Source organism: Citrus clementina, unplaced genomic scaffold (assembly GCF_000493195.1).
Source record: "Citrus clementina cultivar Clemenules unplaced genomic scaffold, Citrus_clementina_v1.0 scaffold_5, whole genome shotgun sequence".
Classification (NCBI taxonomy): Eukaryota; Viridiplantae; Streptophyta; class Magnoliopsida; order Sapindales; family Rutaceae; genus Citrus; species Citrus x clementina.
The window spans coordinates 32,726,266-32,744,528 of NW_006262201.1; the positions used below are offsets into that span (position 1 = coordinate 32,726,266).

At 41.6% G+C, this 18,263-nt stretch overlaps 5 protein-coding genes across 10 annotated transcripts; 4 read left to right on the top strand and 1 right to left on the bottom strand.

Annotated features, from left to right (window-relative positions):
• Positions 1-4,834: 4,834 nt before the first annotated feature.
• Positions 4,835-7,000, top strand: LOC18042292. Of its 3 annotated transcripts, none has more exons than XR_002905479.1 (7): positions 4,835-5,006; positions 5,361-5,455; positions 5,598-5,677; positions 5,766-5,821; positions 5,927-6,059; positions 6,305-6,366; positions 6,574-6,746. XR_002905479.1 is itself a non-coding variant. In XM_024184487.1 (7 exons), exons 1-7 carry the CDS (start codon positions 4,892-4,894, stop codon positions 6,869-6,871), a joined length of 822 nt encoding a protein of 273 aa, XP_024040255.1. In that variant the 5' UTR covers positions 4,835-4,891; the 3' UTR covers positions 6,872-7,000. The 3 variants fall into 3 exon arrangements, 2 of the variants coding, with proteins under 2 accessions (XP_024040255.1, XP_006433289.1); XM_024184487.1 differs by having other exon boundaries at positions 5,947-6,059; positions 6,571-7,000; XM_006433226.2 differs by having other exon boundaries at positions 5,947-6,059; positions 6,574-7,000.
• A 266-nt stretch (positions 7,001-7,266) lies between these two features.
• Positions 7,267-10,348, bottom strand: LOC18042138 (cation/H(+) antiporter 23, chloroplastic). Of its 2 annotated transcripts, none has more exons than XM_024182918.1 (3): positions 10,024-10,348; positions 8,798-9,778; positions 7,267-8,705 (listed from the first exon to the last, which is right to left on the bottom strand). In XM_024182918.1, exons 1-3 carry the CDS (start codon positions 10,252-10,254, stop codon positions 7,413-7,415), a joined length of 2,505 nt encoding a protein of 834 aa, XP_024038686.1. In that variant the 5' UTR covers positions 10,255-10,348; the 3' UTR covers positions 7,267-7,412. The 2 variants fall into 2 exon arrangements, with proteins under 2 accessions (XP_024038686.1, XP_024038687.1); XM_024182919.1 differs by lacking the exon at positions 10,024-10,348 and adding an exon at positions 9,859-9,913.
• A 218-nt stretch (positions 10,349-10,566) lies between these two features.
• LOC18042139 (amidase 1) lies at positions 10,567-13,735 on the top strand. Of its 3 annotated transcripts, none has more exons than XM_024182854.1 (10): positions 10,567-10,782; positions 11,171-11,323; positions 11,577-11,701; positions 11,790-11,915; positions 12,053-12,205; positions 12,354-12,501; positions 12,605-12,773; positions 12,960-13,094; positions 13,186-13,360; positions 13,476-13,735. In XM_024182854.1, exons 1-9 carry the CDS (start codon positions 10,670-10,672, stop codon positions 13,318-13,320), a joined length of 1,257 nt encoding a protein of 418 aa, XP_024038622.1. In that variant the 5' UTR covers positions 10,567-10,669; the 3' UTR covers positions 13,321-13,360; positions 13,476-13,735. The 3 variants fall into 3 exon arrangements, with proteins under 3 accessions (XP_024038622.1, XP_006433292.1, XP_006433291.1); XM_006433229.2 differs by having other exon boundaries at positions 12,053-12,238; positions 13,476-13,734; XM_006433228.2 differs by lacking the exon at positions 13,476-13,735 and having other exon boundaries at positions 12,053-12,238; positions 13,186-13,389.
• A 1,851-nt stretch (positions 13,736-15,586) lies between these two features.
• Positions 15,587-16,487, top strand: LOC112098171. Its single transcript, XM_024183813.1, has 2 exons — positions 15,587-16,130; positions 16,189-16,487. The coding sequence occupies exons 1-2, from the start codon at positions 15,587-15,589 to the stop codon at positions 16,485-16,487; spliced, it is 843 nt and encodes a 280-aa protein (XP_024039581.1).
• Positions 16,488-16,679: 192 nt separating this feature from the next.
• On the top strand, positions 16,680-17,657 carry LOC112098172. The gene has a single exon (XM_024183814.1). It carries the CDS (start codon positions 16,680-16,682, stop codon positions 17,655-17,657), a length of 978 nt encoding a protein of 325 aa, XP_024039582.1.
• The last annotated feature ends 606 nt before the right edge of the window (positions 17,658-18,263 follow it).

The following is an 18,263-nucleotide window of genomic DNA, read 5'->3' on the forward strand; positions in this document are numbered from 1 at the left end:
TCCGCCTGTAACATCAGAGAAGAAAAAGCTTCTGCACACATGATAAATAAATATGGAGAAAGCGGACACCCTTGCCTCAGGCCCCTCTGTGGTTGGATAACTCCACGTGGCACTCCATTAATAATTACAGCGAAGGACACTGTAGTTATACATCTCATAATTAGATTCACCCATTTTGGAGAAAAACCCAACCTAGTCATGGTTTGTTCTAAGAAGCTCCACTCAACTCTATCGTAAGCCTTACTAATATCAAGTTTCAAAGCCACCAGCCCATTTCTTTTTCCTTTACTATGCCTAATTTTGTGTAAACACTCATATCCTACTATGATGTTGTCTGTTATAAGCCTATCAGGAATAAAAGCGCTTTGTGTTGGGGAGATAACTTGATGGAAGATCTGTTTCAGCCTATTTGCAATCGTTTTAGCCACAATCCTATAGATCACATTGCACAAGCTAATTGGTCTGTAATCTGTTACTTTCCTAGGCTTTCTAACCTTTGGGACTAAGGCAATATAGGTATGGTTAAGAGGAGCCATGGTACCTTGCTCATTTAGAATGTGGAGGCAGGTTGTGATGACCCCTTTTTTTACCACGTTCCAGTGTTTCTGATAGAAGGCTGCTGGAAGCCCATCTGGTCCCGGAGCCTTTGTCGGAGACATTTGAGCTAAGGCTTCCGTAATATCCTCCAGTGTAAAAGGTTGCTCCAGCTGCTCATTCATGGCTTCTGAGACCCTTGGCGTGATTCCTTCTAAAGCTGCCGAAATTTCTTCTTGACTTGGCTGTGATGTAGTGAAGAGTTTTGCGAAATATTCGCAAAACTCATACTCCACCTCTTCTGCCTTATCAGTCCAGCTACCTGACCCATTTTCAATTCCCCAAATCCGGTTCTTTTTCTTCCTCGATGATGCTTTGTAGTGAAAGTATTTGGTGTTTTTGTCCCCTACTTTCAACCACTCCGCCCTCGATCGCTGCTTCCAAAATATTTCTTCATCAATTAGAATATCGTGAATCTGCCCCTCTAATTTCTTAATCTCCTCCCCAGAATTATATTGCACGCAGCTTTGTTTCAGCCTCTCCAGCTGATTCATAATCTGCTTCAGCTTCTTCTCTCTTTCACCAAACTCTTCATTTCTCCACAAAAGCAGCCTAGCCATTGATTCTTTAACCACCTTTTGAAACAGAGGTATGGGATGTGCATCATTCCAGCTTCCGTAACTACTCCATTCCGTCTTGATTATTTCTTTGCAAGCTTCATATGGACTCCATAAGTCCTCATAATGAATTCGAGTGGACTTTTTTCTCTTTCAGCATAATCCCATCCCCCTTTCTTGAACTTCCATCAACAACGGACAATGATCAGAAGTCCAGGTAGTTAAATGGGCTGCTGCACAATCGTAGAAAATGTCACTCCAGCTCCTATTACACAAGAACCTGTCAAGCCGTTCTTCAATGTAATGAGGCCCATATCTCCCATTATTCCAGGTAAATGGGTATCCTTTATATCCCACGTCCACTAAGTTACAATCTCGCAGAGCTTCTCTATAGTTTCTGATCAAGCTTAACTCTCGTTCATTACCTCCTGTTTTTTCATAAAGGTGCAATACTTCGTTAAAGTCGCCGAAACATAACCAAGGCAAATGGGATAATCCTGCCAACCGCCTCAGAAGTGTCCAAGTATGTTTCTTTTGCCCAACCTCAGGATGGCCATAAACGCCGCTGCATCGAAAGAGCTTCCCATTTTCAGTTTGAACCTCAGCATCAATATGGTGGTTGCTGAAAGATTTGATTTGCACTTCAATTTCAGAGCTCCACAACATCGCCAAACCTCCTCCTCTACCTCTTCTATCCACCTCAAAGCAATTTTCAAAGTTCAACTTCCTACTAATCCCGTTCATTTGCGCAGGCAACAACTTCGTTTCACATAAGAATAAAAGCTGCGGCCTATGCAACTGGAGAATCTTTTGCAATGCTAGAAACGTTCGGGTATTCCCCAAACCCCGAACGTTCCAACTAAGGATCCTCATGGCTTCCGGCGGGGCTGGCAACCAGCCTCCGCCGATATCTCTTCTAAGCTTGGAAATGCCTTCTCCATTTCTTCAATTGCCAACGACTCCCAAGTAAGTTTGAGCTTTGCTGCTGGGGAGCCTTCTTGTTTTTGCTTCATTGCTGACTTAATTGGGCTACCAAGCTTTATTTTTTTGTGTTTTGGGCTCGGTTCAATTAGGTGACAGCTTGACCTTTTTGAAACCTTTGGGCTAGCCTTGCATCCACTCTTGTTACATGTTGTTCGAGCCTGCAGCTTCCATTTCCTTCTATTGGGCCTCGAGTAGTTCATGCGTGGCCCTTTATCCAAACCATCTTTTTTTGTTCCCTCTTCTGCTTGATTTCTGGTTTTTTGGATTTGGTGTTCTAAGCCTGCTGCACCCATATCTAATTCAATTGAGACAACGCCTTCATTTTCCCTCTCTTTTGCCTTTTCCTTTCCCGCTTGAAATCCCGACTTTCCAGGAGATTTTCCATTGTCAGCTGCTACCTCGTGGTTACTGTCCCCGATTTGCTTCTTTTTCGATCCTCCGATATCTTGTATTAAATGCTCATCAGCTTTCCACTCCACCTCAGCATCTCGAGTCTGTTCAATGATTTGACCCGTTTCCTCATTTGCTGGTTTCGACCCGTGCACCATATCCGGGTTTGCTTCAATCCGCCTTTGTTGTGATCTCCCATTATCGGTTTGCTCGGAACTTGTTTGACTACCATCGGTTTGCCCATGGTTTCTACTCTAGTTTCCTCTACTGCGGTTCAGTCTTGCTCTTTCACTTATCTTGATCGCTTTCATCCAGACCCCATATGGTAGCTGCTCTTTGGCTTGCCCCTTGTACTGAGCACACTCTTCGAAGCTATGACCAATGTGACCACAACAAAAACAAAAGTCTGGTAAATGCTCATAGCCAACTGGCATTGGGATTTTTTCTTCCCCTTCTAGTTTGAGAAAAATCATTTTGGGCAGTGGTTGTGTTATATCTACAGAGATTCGTATTCTGGCAATTTCACCAATACATTCTCCATATCCGTGCGTCTCTACTTCTTCCACAGTCCCGATTTGCTCCCCCAATACTTTTAGGATGTCCTTTTCCATACACATGATTGGAACATTCCGAAGTTGTACCCAAAATGAAGTATGTGTAAAGGCTTGTCTGGTAACCTCCCCAATTCCTTTTGGCTCTGTGAGGATAATCAAAGCTCTATCAAAATGCCAAGGACCTCCTGCTAGGATTCTTTTCTTGTCTGCTTCTAGCGCAAATTTGAACAAAAAAACATTGTTTCCCAAGCTTTCAATCCGAACTTCTTTGGTTGTCCGCCACACCATTTGTAACGCACTCTTCAATCCTTCTTGATTAACACTCCTGTTGTGTAGGATTTTACCCACCAAACAGCCAACTACTACTTGTCTTCCTTTGCTCCTCATGCTTCCCTCAAAATTCACTATCTTTTCTTTGTCCTCCCCTATACTTATAGCTTTGCATTTTCTAATCAATTCCTCAGTATCCATATTTATGGGAATGCTCTTTTAACAGATTGAGAAATTGATGAACAAACCTGGTTGTTAAAACCCCGTGTTCTGTACCCCTCACCAACTCTGCTCACCCTAATAAAGAACCTGAATATCTACTTGAACAAGAATGTAAAGTAACGAAATGAAATACTTCACCCACCTGTGAGTGACTGCTCGAGTCATGAGGACCCTTTTACTCTTCCATTCAAAGTTCTCTCTAGGACAGAGAGAACCTTTTGAAGGAGACCCACTGTCTATGTTCTTTGTTTCAAACTTTGAAAATGGGCTGCCACGAGTTTCTCATTTTCAACCTTCCAAAATCACACAAAAAAGACAAAAACACAACAAATCAGAAAAGCCTTCCTGTTCATTCCTTGGCTTTTGAGAAATTCGAGTTTTAGTCGTTTGGTTTGGGTTGGTGCAGGTAAGGCCTAGTGTTCTTTACTCCAAATAAAGTTGAGTATTTGGTAGAATAATGTTCTCATTTTTCCAAAGTTGAAACTTTTTTTTTTTTGGTCTTATCCACGAGGTATCCTGGGGAGGGCCCCATCTGTGGGAGGCACCTTTAAGTCCGTACCACAACCCAGACTAGAAGTCTCCGCTCGAACCGGGAGGCACAGATTCTCCCAACAAAGGCGACTTCCCTGCGACTCGAATTGGGGAGCAAACCCAGTCAAGCCACTTAAGGGGACTCCATTACCAGTGGAGCCAACACTTTATTGGTCCAAAGTTGAAACTTTGATTGAAGGGAACTCTAGCAGCATGTCTGAACTTTGATGTAAATAACCGTTTGGACTTTGGTTATGTTGTTTACTTACCAACAGAGTATGCTGGGAACAAAAAGTGATTTTAGAATTTTGAGTTTTGGCTATCTTACAAAAATAAATCACCACTATTACACAGCCATCTTTTGAATTTCATCACCCAATTGGTCTCTCTAATCGATGTTAATCACTTGGATAGAAAAATTAAAAAACAAATAATAATAATAAAGAAAATTAATATGGAACAAGTGACTTCAACACTTCGCTAATTACAAGCTAAAATTTGGATTACTACTCAAATTATGTTATACTGTTATGAATTGTGACTAAACCAAGTAAACATCTAAAAATTCATATGGACTAAATTATTTGTGATAAAAATTTAGAACATTTAATCACATAATGTACATAATTGAGTCAAATGACGTTTTGTACACTTTGGGAATTCTAACGGAGGGTGCCTCTATTTTTAATTTTATTTTCCAAATGAAGCCTTCATTTGTTCGTTCATATAAAATAAGTCCCTGACCAAGTAAAATGAGAAAATACTGGATTAAAGAAATAGTAGAAGGCAATGGAAAATAAAGATCAAAGCGGCGGATCTTCTTCATGTTCCTCGGAGAATCCGAACCCGTGCCCCATCTGCCTCGGACCCGTCGTTGAAGACTCATATCTCGACAAATGTTTCCGTACGTCTCTTTCACTTTCACTTGCTAACCCTTTTGTTTGGTTGCCTAGAAAGTAGGAAAAAAAATTGGGTTTATTATTGGTTTCTTACTTTTACAATGATTTTTTGTTCAGTTTCATGAGTTGGGTTTCTTTAAAACTGTAAGAAAGAAGATCTTTCTGTTAGATTAATGAATTTTGACCTATGTTGTGTGTTAATTCACAGATTTAAATTTTAATGATTCTAATTAAAATGAAAAAAATAATGATGTGAACTTAATTGGTTCACCTGCTCATTAAATTTATTGTAAATTAGAACTTTGATATACATTTGTAATTATTTGTGAAGCCTCAGGATTTGCATTACTGTGATGCAGATAAGTTTTGTTACAATTGCATTGTACATTGGACTAAAGTGGTTGCTAGCAAGCATTCAAGCCTGCTTTCTTCTGTAAAGTGTCCTTTATGCAAGGTTAGTCTTTGTTCATAATCATCTGTACTTCTGATAATATTGCATACTAGTAGGCCTGCAAGCATTACATTTTAGATTTTTGTAGATGAATTGTCTGCGTAAAAAGTGTCATTGATGGTTGTAATGTTTGATGGATATGCAGACAGAAAATGTTTCAATCATTCATGGATATGATGGAACTTATTTTCAACGGAATTACATTAGTCAAATTTTTGGAGATAGGTAACTTCAATTGTTTACTTTTCTCTTCAAATTTTCTGTTCATGTTTGTTAGATGTCTTTGTTTACATTACTATGTGTCTCCCCGCAGTTTCTTCTTTTCGAAAGCCCACAGATACAGATTACAGAGCTATTATACAGAACCAGGTCTTAATCAGCTCTTCATTTGATCCTTTGGCTTCTGATCTCTTGTTGTCAGTTGGCTGTCTTATTTTCTAACAAAACCCTGCTATACATACACATGTTTTTCAGTCAATTATGTGTTCAACCAGGTATCTTAAACGATGTATTCAATGTTTCACGGTATTGGAAGTCCCGTAAGTATCTTCAATCAAATCAATGGCTCCAAAGCTGGTTGAGAAGAGAAATTCAAGCTGTAATGCAGGTATATAAATTCATCAGTCTACTCTTCCTTCTTTTTCAATTTCTTCCTCCTTGGTTTGGAGCTTGCTTAACATTCTATTAACTGTTAGATATTTCTGTTGTGTTTCTGAGCATTGTTCATTATGTTTAATACTATGCAATTTGATTATTTTTTTTTTCCAGCCAATACATACAATGACGATATATCCTGACTGTAATGCTAATAGAATGGGTTGATTATTAATGACTGAGATCTTTTTTGTGTAGGAGGAAGATGTTGAAATTGTTGTGCATCACATACTTGGTGTGGTTGATTCATTCTTGAAGAGGTAACATGCTCTAGGCTTGCATTGATATTAAATTAGTTGAAATACAAGTTGCCATAGAAACCTTATATGACTCTTAACAGTAGAATCCCGTATTCTTTTCGAGTTTGTCAATGTAGTGTGATTAAAGTTGTTCAATAAGTCTGATAAAAGTTGTATACGAACTTTTAATTATTTTTCGTTCTACCTAAATCTGCCACCAAATAGCAGAAATAAGCAACGGTGCCAGATGGGAACTCCTGAAACGAAAGAAGAAGACTTCAAGGCTCTAGTCTCTGATGCAGCAAGACCTTTTCTCATGGCAAGGACAGATCGATTTGTGAATGAGATGCAACTCTTTCTTGCTTCAGCGTTGAACATTGAAGCCTATGATGCAGTCTACATGCAAAGGCTGGGTTGGAACACGCCTAGAGTGACTATGGAGTCTGGGGAAGGGGAAACTAGTGGACAGACGCCTGTAATTCCATACCTGCATATCTTTGATGAAGATTCTGATGGAACAGACTGAATGTTTTCTTGCCGGATGTGAAAGTTAAGGGTGTACATTCATGAGTTTTGCCATGAGTTAAAGGAGCCAGGTCTCCTTGTATACAAATATTATTTTGCTAAAATATATTTAATTCTACATCTTATATCATATACATGTGAAAATGCATTTATTTTGAACTGGTAGGGTGTGCTGTTCTTTCTTCGTGCTCATTTTCACGAGTCAGACAAATGGTATGGTTAATTCTTTTAAAACCAAATTAATTCTATTTTCACTTGGGAGTTGATGTTCACCACTCATTCAAATTTGATACCTAATGATTCCATTCCACAGCAATTGTAGCTCCAAAACGACAGCACCTCTGTCAAAGCATACCCTATATTTTTAATCTTTGTTTCTTGTAATTATGAGCGTGTTGCATTCTGCTTTCCGTATTACAAAAAGACCAACCACTTCTAGCATTCGACTCCACTCCTCTCAACCAAAAAGAAAGGGGAGGACAAACGAAAAAAGGAAAAGAAAAAGAGAGTTTGCATAGATTAATTGCAGAGGTGGTTTAGGTTCAGTTGTCATCTTCTTCATCATCATCATAATCGTCGTCAATTATTTGACTAGCAATGGTTTCACAATAATGGTCAATGCTCATACGGTCATGCTTCCTAGATTCACTTTTGTTTGCTGTCTTTCTACTAATGTATTGCTGAATAACAAGAACCGATGCATGCAAAGAAAAGTTAGACATCGCCAGTACGGATCCAATTACACCCAGTTCTGGAAAATTTGTCAAGTTGTCTAAGGATAAGTCATAGGTGAGGCGCGATTCTGCTCCTTCCCTTCTACCAATTATGTATAGATCACAGTTATCACTCAGATCTTTTATGGCTGCTACAATTTCTTCACCATTATTCACCACATTTTCTATGTAACTTATGGACTCATCATTCATAGTCTTGAACTTGAACTCATATATATCTTCATCATCCGCTTGCTTTTCCGTACATCTTGCTACTTCACTGTTGTGCTTCTGATGAAGAACTGTTCTTGGATCCTTGCCTGGAAGAAATCTTACAACCGTCAGTTTGACATTAGGATGGGCAGCCATTCTCCACGCATAGGCTAAGGCCTCTCTGTCATCTGGCCCTCCTAAGAAGAGCATGAGCAAGTGTTGTATTCCATGATGATCCTTGAGCTGGGACTCTTTATCTTCATCTGAACCCAGTCCACGATCAACAAATATACACACTGAACATGGCGTGTTTTGCAACAGGTTTAGGTTCACAGTTCTGTTGGTGTTGGCATTTCGAATTTTGTCATTAGTTGTTAATGGTCTTATATATGGTATGATAATAAAGGCAACACGCTTGTCCTCCGCAAGACAGCAAATGTCTTCATGCATGCTTTCATGAGGCGATACAGATGTGAGTGTGTGAACATTGACTGCATTATTACTCGTCCTCTCATAATTTTCAAAGGCTTTCTTAAATTGCTCTGCCTCTGTAGCTTGCGTGGGACAAGAATCGTTAAACCCAGTGGAGTTGCTTCCATCATTCGTCAATAACATGGCAGTAGAATGTCCTAAATGCTCCACAAGATGGACTGCGAAGACATGGATCGCAGATTGGTTGGTGGCGTTTGAAACTTGTAGGAGGTTGATCATACCAGCTATGCTGCGCGTTGAATGGATGCATGCCATGATTCGAAATTCTGCTTTTTCCTTTGTTCTTTGTATGGTTCTGCACTTGTAGTTCACGAATTGCTTTGTTGCCTTGTAGGTTGCAGCGAGGATGGGCTCGATCGCACATGTCATCACAAAAAGTGCAAAGATTGTTGGAGGAAATGCTTCGTCAACCAAATCCTGAACAACAAATTCAATGTCATAACTTTGCATCCTTAATTTTGTAAGTACGCAGATATTGAATTGAAAATTTAGAAGAGCAAGTAGTTAACCTTTCTATTGCAGGCGGTGTTGAGGACAATCAAAGCTAAAAGACCTTTGGTGTTCATAAGTACACCAAGGGCCAGCCCTTCCTTAGGTGGGATCTTGTGGAGCAGTGAGACAAGGAAAGTGATCAAAATCTTGCTCATTCCAAACCCAAATAAAACTACCAACACAAACATCCAAGGTTTATGAGAAGAAAATACGACAAGATTTGATCGGAATCCAGTGAGTAAAAAGAAGCCAGGCAACCCAGATGACACAAGAAAGTCATCAAGCTTGTCCTTGAATGTGTTGGTGATCGGTTGCTTCTTTGGCATAATAACTCCGAGAGTGAAAGCACCAATAGCAGAGTGTGCTCCACATCCGTCAGTGATGAACCCACATAACAAAACTCCAGCAAGCACAAACGAGATATGGGTGTCTGAGAGATTATTATCTCCTCTGATTGCGCTGCAAAACACCCACGAGAGAGCTGGACGAACCACAACTACACATATTAGTATGAAGCCAACGGTTGAGAGCACCTCATAGTATTGGCTAGGATTAGATACTAAGATGCAGGCAAGAAGAAGCATCCAGGTGAAAAGGTCACTTAAAAGTGCTGAAGACAGTGCAATCCTTCCAATATCCAAGTGTAGAATCCTGAGGTCTGTGAGGATTTGGGTGAGTTCTTGGAAGTTTGTGGCGGTTAGAGCCACAGCACAAAACATGTAACCCCCCTGGGTGATAAACTCTTGCGATTCACCTATCACCAGGAAAAATGCACCAAGCCCAACAGCCATTGGGACTAAAGTTCCAGCCAAGGCAATGCTGACGACTTTATTAGTCATCCCAGTTGCTGAGATTAGGTTTATATCCATGTCTAATCCAATCAAGAACAGGTAGAACAACAAAGCGATGTAAGCATATGTCTCTAACAACATCACGCTCTTATAAGGAAACATTTCCTGTTGAAAAAATATTGATCTTTGACCCAGTAGTACTCCCGCCTGCATGTATTGAATAAAACTACGACTAAGATCAATGATATGTGAATGGAGATAAATGGTATGTTGGGCGGGTGTACCACCTCAAAACTCATCATTTTTGCACGTTTGATGGATCCTTTAAAGTGGATGGTCCCCCAATATTACCCACCAGACTCCTAAAATGACAGGTTCTAATGCATTAGCTCAGCACGCTGAGGTGGTACGCCAACACCACAAAAATATTTCTCGTATAATGAAGTACTTACGAGGATTTGGCCGACTATTGGAGGTTGCCGTAAAGGTTTGAGGATGGCGACAAGAAGGTGATTGATAAAAAGAACATATGCAAGTTGAATAAGGAACAGAGGAGCATATGAGGGGAAATTGAATTGATCGTGATTCCGCCATATCCTGATTGTGCCGCTTGAATTTGCATAATAACAAGCCTCAAGACCATCCGTTGTATTTATTGTTTGATAGTCTCCGGAGGAACCCATGATTGCGTTTGAGATAATTAATAGGTTGTGATGTGAAATGAGAAAAAAAAAAAAAAGAAAATCAAGATAGGAAGCTGCAATTTACGAAGCTGTTCTTTTGCTGGTGTTTGTTGGAATCATGTATATATTGGCTAAAATGAATTTCACAAATTATTTAATTGAAAGAGATACTAATTACAGCTAAACATGGCAAAGGCGTCAAAGGGTACATTTGTAATAAGCTACAAAGTCTCAGCTGAAATACCACCTTTGACCCTTCAGAGACCGCCAAAAAGACAAATGGAATAACTGTTTCTTACTGCTCGCGGATACGAAACGACGCTGTTTTACCTTGTAACTAGGAGAAGTCTCTGCCTTAGCCATTTGCCAACCATGAACGTTGAGAGCCTGGTAGACACTTTTGACAGTAGCTAAAATGGCGTCAAGAGACTCGGATTATGGAGCTTTCATGGAGAAATTTGTTCTTCAACCAAGCTCTTCGGCTCATCAACTTCCTTTAAGTGGCCTCACTTTTGCAATTAAAGACATGTAAGTCTTCAGATAACTTGAACACATAACATAAATGAATTTATTTTGATTCTTTCTCATTAAATCACTCTTTTTCATGATGGGTACATAATATTTTGTAGAACCATTCTTGTTCTCATGTGGCTTTAATTTCATGCAATATTGTAGTTGTTTCACCTTCTGGATATGCTAAAATTGTTTGCAAGCTTTTAAATTCTGTTTAATTTCTTGTAGAATTGTGTCTTTGGTAATATACTTACCAATCAACTCTTGGAGAAGTGTCTATGCTAACTATTGCATCAATTGCAGTGTATTTATATTATCTTAATGCTTTTTGTGTGTGTTTTTGCGAGCTCATAGACTCTGTGCGGTTGGATGTTGATATTTTAACTTGAATTTTTGGAAGCAGATTTGATGTGGATGGACATGTCACTGGATTTGGAAATCCTGATTGGGCAAGGACTCATTCTGCTGCCACATCAACTGCGCCTGCTGTTTTGGCTGTGTTAAGTGGAGGTGCCACATCTATTGGTAAAACTATCATGGATGAAATGGCATACAGGTTAGAGTTTAAACCAATTCATTGTTTCAGCTGTATAGGAATTCAATTTAACTATGTTTTCTAGCGATTTTAGTGAAGCATTGTTTGCTTTCTCTTCTGAGTTGACTCTAATGAAGACATCATGCTTGATGAAAAAATACTGAAGTAGTTTATTCTATACTCTTGGTTACATAGATGATGTCAATTCTGGGGCTCTTCTATGCATAATTCATTTGTTGCGTTTCAAAAACTCTGGATGATCATATCATTTCAGTATAAATGGAGAAAATAAGCATTATGGAACACCCACAAATCCATGGGCACCAGACCGGGTACCTGGAGGATCTTCTAGTGGATCTGCTGTCGCAGTTGGTGCTAAGCTTGTAGACTTTTCCTTGGGTCAGTATCTCTTTCTTTAACAGGTCCTATGTGTTGTGATTTTTGCTTTGGTAGGCAGAGTATAAGGAAAATGTTCTGTCCATCTCAGGAACTGATACTGGTGGAAGTGTAAGGGTCCCTGCCTCGTATTGTGGGATTTTCGGGTTTCGGCCTTCACATGGTGCCGTTTCTACTGCTGGAGTCATTCCGATGGCCCAGAGTTTCGACACCGTAGGTAAGGAACTGATGCTATTTTATTCACGCACAATTCAGTCATACATATTATTCCCGGGCTATTTTATATACGGAACTTTATAATTTGCAGCATTTCTTCTATATGGTCTCATTGTTTTGCACTGAATTCTCATCTAGGATGGTTTGCTTGGGATCCCAAAATTTTGAATCGAGTTGGACGTGTTCTACTGCAGTTGCCTGATGATGCAAGTCTGGTCAGACCTAGTCAGGTGATCTTTGCCGAAGATTGCTTGCAACTTTCAAGCATTCCAAGTGATCGAATAACTCAAGGTCTAGTTAAATCAGTGGAGAAATTATTTGGTGGTGGGTAGATATTCCAGCTAATAATTCTAATACCAGTCAAGTTCCATAGAAATTTTGGAATTTATTCACCACAACAGACACAGAATAGTAGTAATATTTAAGTTATTTTGCGCAGGTCAGATTGTAGAGAATGTGATTCTTGGAGACTATGTGAAGGACAAAGTTCCTAGTTTGCAGCATTTCATAGGGGAAGGGAACAGAGAACAGGAGTATAGTATACCCTCCTTGGCAGCCCTTTCAAGTGCCAGGGGGTTACTACTAAGGTGCTTATGTGAAGAGAACTCAACTTCTTAACTTATTCAGGTGACTCAAAAACTTGTTTTATTATTCATTGAATGCTGAATTTTGTTACAATTTGGAGCATAGGTATGAATTCAAGAATAACCATGGCGATTGGGTGACTACAGTCAAACCTGATTTAGGCCCAGGAATATCAGAACACGTGTGGGAAGCTGTTAGAACATCTGCGGAAAACATTGATGTATGTCAATCTGTAAAGACTGAACTACGTGCTGCTCTGAGTGCACTTCTTGGGGTACCCTTTCTTTCTCTCCCTGTGTCAATTTTTCGAAGCAAAAAATCTGTTCTTCAAAGCTTATAACTTCCTTTGTAAGAAATCTCTTAATAACTTTATTGTATGTGCTATTACTAGCTAAAAGAAATGTTGTAATCCTATTTACAAAAGAAAGGCATCGCTAATTTACAAATTATATTCTTCCAGGACTATGGCATCCTTGTTATCCCTACAGTTCCTGGTCCTCCACCAAAGCTACAGATGGATCCATCGGCATTGGAAGTTTTTCATGCCCAGGCTTTTAGCTTGCTGTCCATTGCTGTAGTATCAGGATTCTGCCAGGTCTCTTTCTTCTTTGGCTTCTATAATAAAATTCTTCTAATATATTTTTTTCCCTTGCGAATCATGTTCTAATTTCTACATATATATACAGGTAAGCATACCACTAGGACTGCATGATAATCTACCTGTGGCAATTTCCTTGTTGGCTAAGCATGGTTCAGATGGGTTCTTGCTCAACCTTGTCGAGACTCTTCACGACACCCTTAAAGAAGAGCTTCAAGAATGAGTTAAAAAGTTACTAAACTGGGATTTCCAACAATCTCTCTGTAAGTTTTATGTCATTCTCCAGCCTAACAAAAAAAAAAAACTGAGCATAAAAGCCTATTGCGTATGCACTTCATGCTCCCTCATGCTTGCTTCTCAAATCTCGTTCTTCTTCAGGTGCCATTGTTGGAAATTCAGATGATGAAATATGGGGGTTTGTGTATGATTAAATGTAGTTACTTCTCCTATGAGAAAAATAGTTGAAAAATGCAACATATGAGCAGTATGTAATCCTGTTGTTGATGTAGAATTGAAAAGCAATTCTAATATATGATATATACTAGGAAAGATTATGGGAGTTGCAATTGATTGAGACGTCTGATTATTGTTAATGTTTAATTCTTCAGAATGAATACACTTTGTAATGAACTCCATCTATTATTTATTAATTGTTAGTGGGTGTTGGTTGATTAACTTTATGAATGAGACAAGAAAATTATTTAAAATATGATGATTATATATTTACAATTTAATAAGTGACGAAAAATGATAAAATGGGAGTTGAGACATTATAAATTAATCACTTTAATGAGGAAAGGTGAAAGAACAAATAAAAACATTGTGGTAAAAGGAAACTATTCATAAAGCGACCTTCAGACTGCACGCGCTTGTTGAACGCTTGTTGAACACGCACTATTCAAATGCAAACTAAGTTGCAATCCAAGTTCCCAAGCCCTATCACACAATTGGTCGCAGGAGTAATTAGTAATGATTTATTTTTTGAAACTGGAATTTCATTAATTGGAAAAACTACATATTTTTATCCTTATATACATAAGTGGAAATCTCACTTGGAGGTTCCTCTATCCATACTTGCTCTATAGGATGATAGAGAGCTAGTTTCGCAAGATGATGCGCCAGCGTCGCCTCATTACAAGTTCGTGGAGCAAAGAGCACTTGTACAGTGCTATGCGAGGAAGTCAGAGCTTCTTGTATTTCGGAGATTACCCACCCCACTTCGCACCTGCTTGCAATTTTGTTTCCTATGAGATTGACTTCATTGAGAGAATCAGATTCGATTATGGCCGGAGTCAACCCAATGTCGCTCGTTAGCCTAAGTCCTTTCTACACAGTAAGGGCTTCCACAAATTCTACATGTTGATGCGAGATTCTGGTTATGCTCGTTCTACGACCAGGATATCTGCTCGATCAACCTCACCTCGATCAGGATCTCTCCTCGTATGCTTTCTTCTCCAAGTATCCCTGCGTTCACAGAAACGAGTCAGAGCACGCCGGTTGTTTTCCCGGCGTAAACCCTCCGACGCTCAAGTCAGATGTGAAGGCTCTGGGAACGCTTGCCACAGATCTTATGGCTTGTCTATAATCTCAGTTCTTAGAGTTCTATTTTCTTAGTTCAAAAATCAAAAATGCTAACCCTTTTACCTTCGTTGGCTACCTTTTTATAGGCTTCCTCTGAATTCGGATCTTCCGCAGTCCACGCCCGTCGTTCTCCCCACTCTCGGGTGTGGACGCCCCATTACCGCCATTGTCGGCGAATGGAGATGGACCTCGTGCCTTAATTCTCGGATAGGAATGCACGTCCTGCCAACTGTCGTTGACTGGGTCTCCTCGCCTCGATGCCTAGCAGGAATGACCTTATGCCTCTAACAGGAGTTCGGCCTCACGAATGGCATATTCGTGGACGAGCAGAATACTCCTGCTCGTATTCCCCTGCTACTTGGCTCTTGCAGGATACCCTTGCTCGCAGGACCCTGCCACCAACCACCCGCTCATCATGTTTGATCGCCTCGATGTATTTCCCTCAAACACCGGTCCCCCAGTTTCTGGTGTTGGGTAATGTAATGGACCAGCAGTAGAAACTCAACGGTTCTTGCTCGCGTGGGACTGGAAAAGGCTGCCAAGAGTCGTGTCGCATTTAATTGCAGACGAGGTGATGTGGCAGAAATCTGCCCCTCTATTTGAATTTCAAACCAATGGTTACGAGGCCCTTGGGGTTTGGTACCGTTAAATGCTGGCAACCTAAGAGTCCGTCCCCTTTATGAAACCCACCTCCTTTCGTACAGAAAATTCATCATCCACTCCGTCTCCGTCTCTGTCTCTCCGGCAAAGAAGTTCCGGCATAAGGGCCTCCATCTCTGTCTTTCACCGACTGAAACATTACTTCAGGTACTTCTTCTATCTCCTTGGTCTCGGATAGTTGTAGATAATTTCTCTTCTCTTTTGTTCGGGTAGTAGTTGGTGGTGGCGTTGTGGTTAGCGCTTAGGGAATGTCGAAAGGTAAAGAGAAGGTCGTTGAGGTTGACGACGATGAGTTGGACTTCCTGCCTAGTCTACTCACTGATCCTGCTTTTGACCCCGGGATCCCCTTAAAGCCCATCAGATCTAGTGTTGGTACTAGCGCTAGGAGGATGTCTCCCCAAACAACCTCCTCGAGCGGAAATAACGATGAAGAAGGGTCTTCTGGATCGGAGAACACCCCGAGTGAGGGTCGAGGAGATGATTCTGGTGAGGTGTCCCCATCAGGAGCGTCGCGACCAGAAGAGAGGAGTACAATAGGAGGTAGAGCCCTATCGCGGGATTACGCTATTGATTATATGACGTGCACGACCACGTTTGATGAGCTCGATGACCTCCGGCTTAGGTATAGTATTCCTGGTGAAATACCTCTTAAGGTCTCAGGAAAGAAGGATGCTCCTAGCCGGCCTCCTAGGGGATATGTTACCCTGTATTTGGATAGCTTTAAGTATGGGCTGAGGTGTCCCTTGCAACCTTACTTTGCCCGGATACTTAACGAGCTGAATCTATCTCCTGGTCAGTTGAACCCAAACGGTTGGAGAATGCTCTCTGGTCTGTTCATATTGTGGGACAGATGTTGCCTTGTGGGACAGATGTTACCAAAGCGAGCCCACAATTGATGAGGTGAAGCATCTGTACCAGTTGAAGAGCAGCCCCAAAGATGCCGGCTGGTACTACTTCCAATCTAGTACCAAGACCAGGAAACCTATAACCGACCTCCCTACTGGTGGTGGTGGGAATTGGAAGAGAAAGTTATTTTTTGCTGGGGGTCCTTGGGGTCAGGTTGCACAAATGGACGGGAAGGATTATCGGGTCCCACCCCGTTTCACGGTCCCAAGTTGCCTGCTCGCTTTAGATGTCCTGTATCCATAATTGTTCTTGCTTTATTGGCTTGTCTCTAACCAAGTGTCTGTTTGTGTTGTAGTTTTTTGGGGTGTTCATTTCCCGCTCCAACCTGGCCAGCTCAAACAGGTTGAGGCTGTGCTAGTCAATTCCTGCCCGAGCTGAGAGCTGTTAACTACTTACAACTTGCTCGAGTCTCGCTTGATACTACCTGGCCATAAGATGGAGGACGCTGTGATTGGGGCTCTGAACAGGAAACGTTCTCGACCTCAAACCACGAAGAGGGACCAGAACAAGGACGCCCCTTCTGCAAAGCGGGCCAACATCGTGCAGCAAGTCTCTCCCTTGAAGACTTTACCTCCTGCTCCTGCCAAAATTGGGGAGACTAGTGGAGCAGCCACGGATCCTGCTTCCTCTTCGCCTCTTGTCGGGCCTCGATCTCGCTTACCTGACAGCCGAGCAGAACACTTGGTCCCCTACCTTAATAAGTTCTCTAAACTCGTGAGCAAGAAAGACCTGGAGGACTTTGACGGCTGCACCTTGGGTGAGCTAGTGGGGGCCATGCAGTATAGCGCCTTCCACCTCAGCTGCATGACCACCTATTACAAGGCTAAGGTTAGCCGCAACGACCGGAAGATGAAGGAGGATATTCAATCGGCGACGACCAGAGCCGACGTTGCCGAGAAGAAAGCAGGGGAGCTGAATCTCGAGAATCTGAAGCTGATAGAGCAAGAATCACTTGCTCAAGCAAAGGCCATTACCCTCGAGGAGGAGCTTACCAAGGTCAAGGAGGATCTGCAAAGGCAGAAGGCTATGTATGACGCCCAGCTCGAATCTCTCCGCGACTCCAACCGAGCTCAGGTCGAGAACTTGGAGAGGGAGGCCGAGAACCAGTACGACCAGGGACTTCGGCATTCCTATCGTTGCATCATGGCTGTCCTCGGGAAGCAACACCCTGATCTGAAGATGGATGACCTTGCAGCTGATGTTGCTCAACATATGGACGAGGAGGCGGCCAAGGATGATGCTGAAGGGGTAGAGCCGATCGTGATTGAGGAGGAAAACTCTCCTCCTCGTGCAGTCCCTGCTGATGTTGGCGAGGCGAGTACCCCTCCGGACGCAACTGGTGATACCCCCCCTGCACCTGAGGAGGTCCAGCCAACAGATGTTGCTCGGCTTACTGATCCACCATCTTCTTGATATATTTCTTGTATTGTAATGAACAATTTTTGTGACGATTATCTCTTCTGTTAATTACTAACAATTAATAAAGATGTTTTTGATTACTTTCTCGTGTTGTAATCATCAGTTATTTTCCGTTTGGGAATCTGCTCGTCTTTGTCTGGTCAAGCAGGTTCTGGCTTGGCATATGGTTTTGCCACATGCCTTAGAAAATTCTTCGATGCTTGAGATTCTGCTCGCCTTCGCGCGGTCGAGCAGACCCTGGCACGCTTGGCTTCTGTCTCGCCATAAACAGGCTTTGAGACTTGACGAGTCTTTGCATGCCTTGGAAAATTTTTCGATGCTTGGGGATTCTGCTCGCCTTCGCGTGGTCGAGCAGATCCTGTCACGCTTGGCTTCTGTCTCGCCATAAACAGGCTTTGAGACTTGACGAGCCTTTGCATGCCTTGGAAAATTTTTCGATGCTTGGGGATTCTGCTCGCCTTCGCGTGGTCGAGCAGATCCTGGCACGCTTGGCTTCTGTCTTGCCATAAACAGGCTTTGAGACTTGACGAGCCTTTGCATGCCTTAGGAATTTTTACAACGTTTGGGAGTCTGCTCGCCTTCGCTTGGTCGAGCAGATCC

What these genes read in the sequence shown, in the direction of transcription:
- LOC18042292 (XM_024184487.1), top strand. Translation starts at nt 4,892, where the DNA reads ATGGAAAATAAAGATCAAAGCGGCGGATCTTCTTCATGTTCCTCGGAG. An exon ending in ATATCTCGACAAATGTTTCC is followed by an intron (nt 5,007 to 5,360) that starts GTACGTCTCTTT and finishes ACTGTGATGCAG; the next exon opens with ATAAGTTTTGTTACAATTGC. An exon ending in AAATTCAAGCTGTAATGCAG is followed by an intron (nt 6,060 to 6,304) that starts GTATATAAATTC and finishes TTTTTTGTGTAG; the next exon opens with GAGGAAGATGTTGAAATTGT.
- LOC18042138 (XM_024182918.1), bottom strand. Translation starts at nt 10,254, where the DNA reads ATGGGTTCCTCCGGAGACTATCAAACAATAAATACAACGGATGGTCTT. An exon ending in CAATAGTCGGCCAAATCCTC is followed by an intron (nt 9,779 to 10,023) that starts GTAAGTACTTCA and finishes CAATACATGCAG; the next exon opens with GCGGGAGTACTACTGGGTCA. An exon ending in ACACCGCCTGCAATAGAAAG is followed by an intron (nt 8,706 to 8,797) that starts GTTAACTACTTG and finishes TTTGTTGTTCAG; the next exon opens with GATTTGGTTGACGAAGCATT.
- LOC18042139 (XM_006433229.2), top strand. Translation starts at nt 10,670, where the DNA reads ATGGCGTCAAGAGACTCGGATTATGGAGCTTTCATGGAGAAATTTGTT. An exon ending in ATGGATGAAATGGCATACAG is followed by an intron (nt 11,324 to 11,576) that starts GTTAGAGTTTAA and finishes ATATCATTTCAG; the next exon opens with TATAAATGGAGAAAATAAGC. An exon ending in AGTGGAGAAATTATTTGGTG is followed by an intron (nt 12,239 to 12,353) that starts GTGGGTAGATAT and finishes TATTTTGCGCAG; the next exon opens with GTCAGATTGTAGAGAATGTG.
- LOC112098171 (XM_024183813.1), top strand. Translation starts at nt 15,587, where the DNA reads ATGTCGAAAGGTAAAGAGAAGGTCGTTGAGGTTGACGACGATGAGTTG. An exon ending in CGAGCTGAATCTATCTCCTG is followed by an intron (nt 16,131 to 16,188) that starts GTCAGTTGAACC and finishes ATTGTGGGACAG; the next exon opens with ATGTTGCCTTGTGGGACAGA.
- LOC112098172 (XM_024183814.1), top strand. Translation starts at nt 16,680, where the DNA reads ATGGAGGACGCTGTGATTGGGGCTCTGAACAGGAAACGTTCTCGACCT.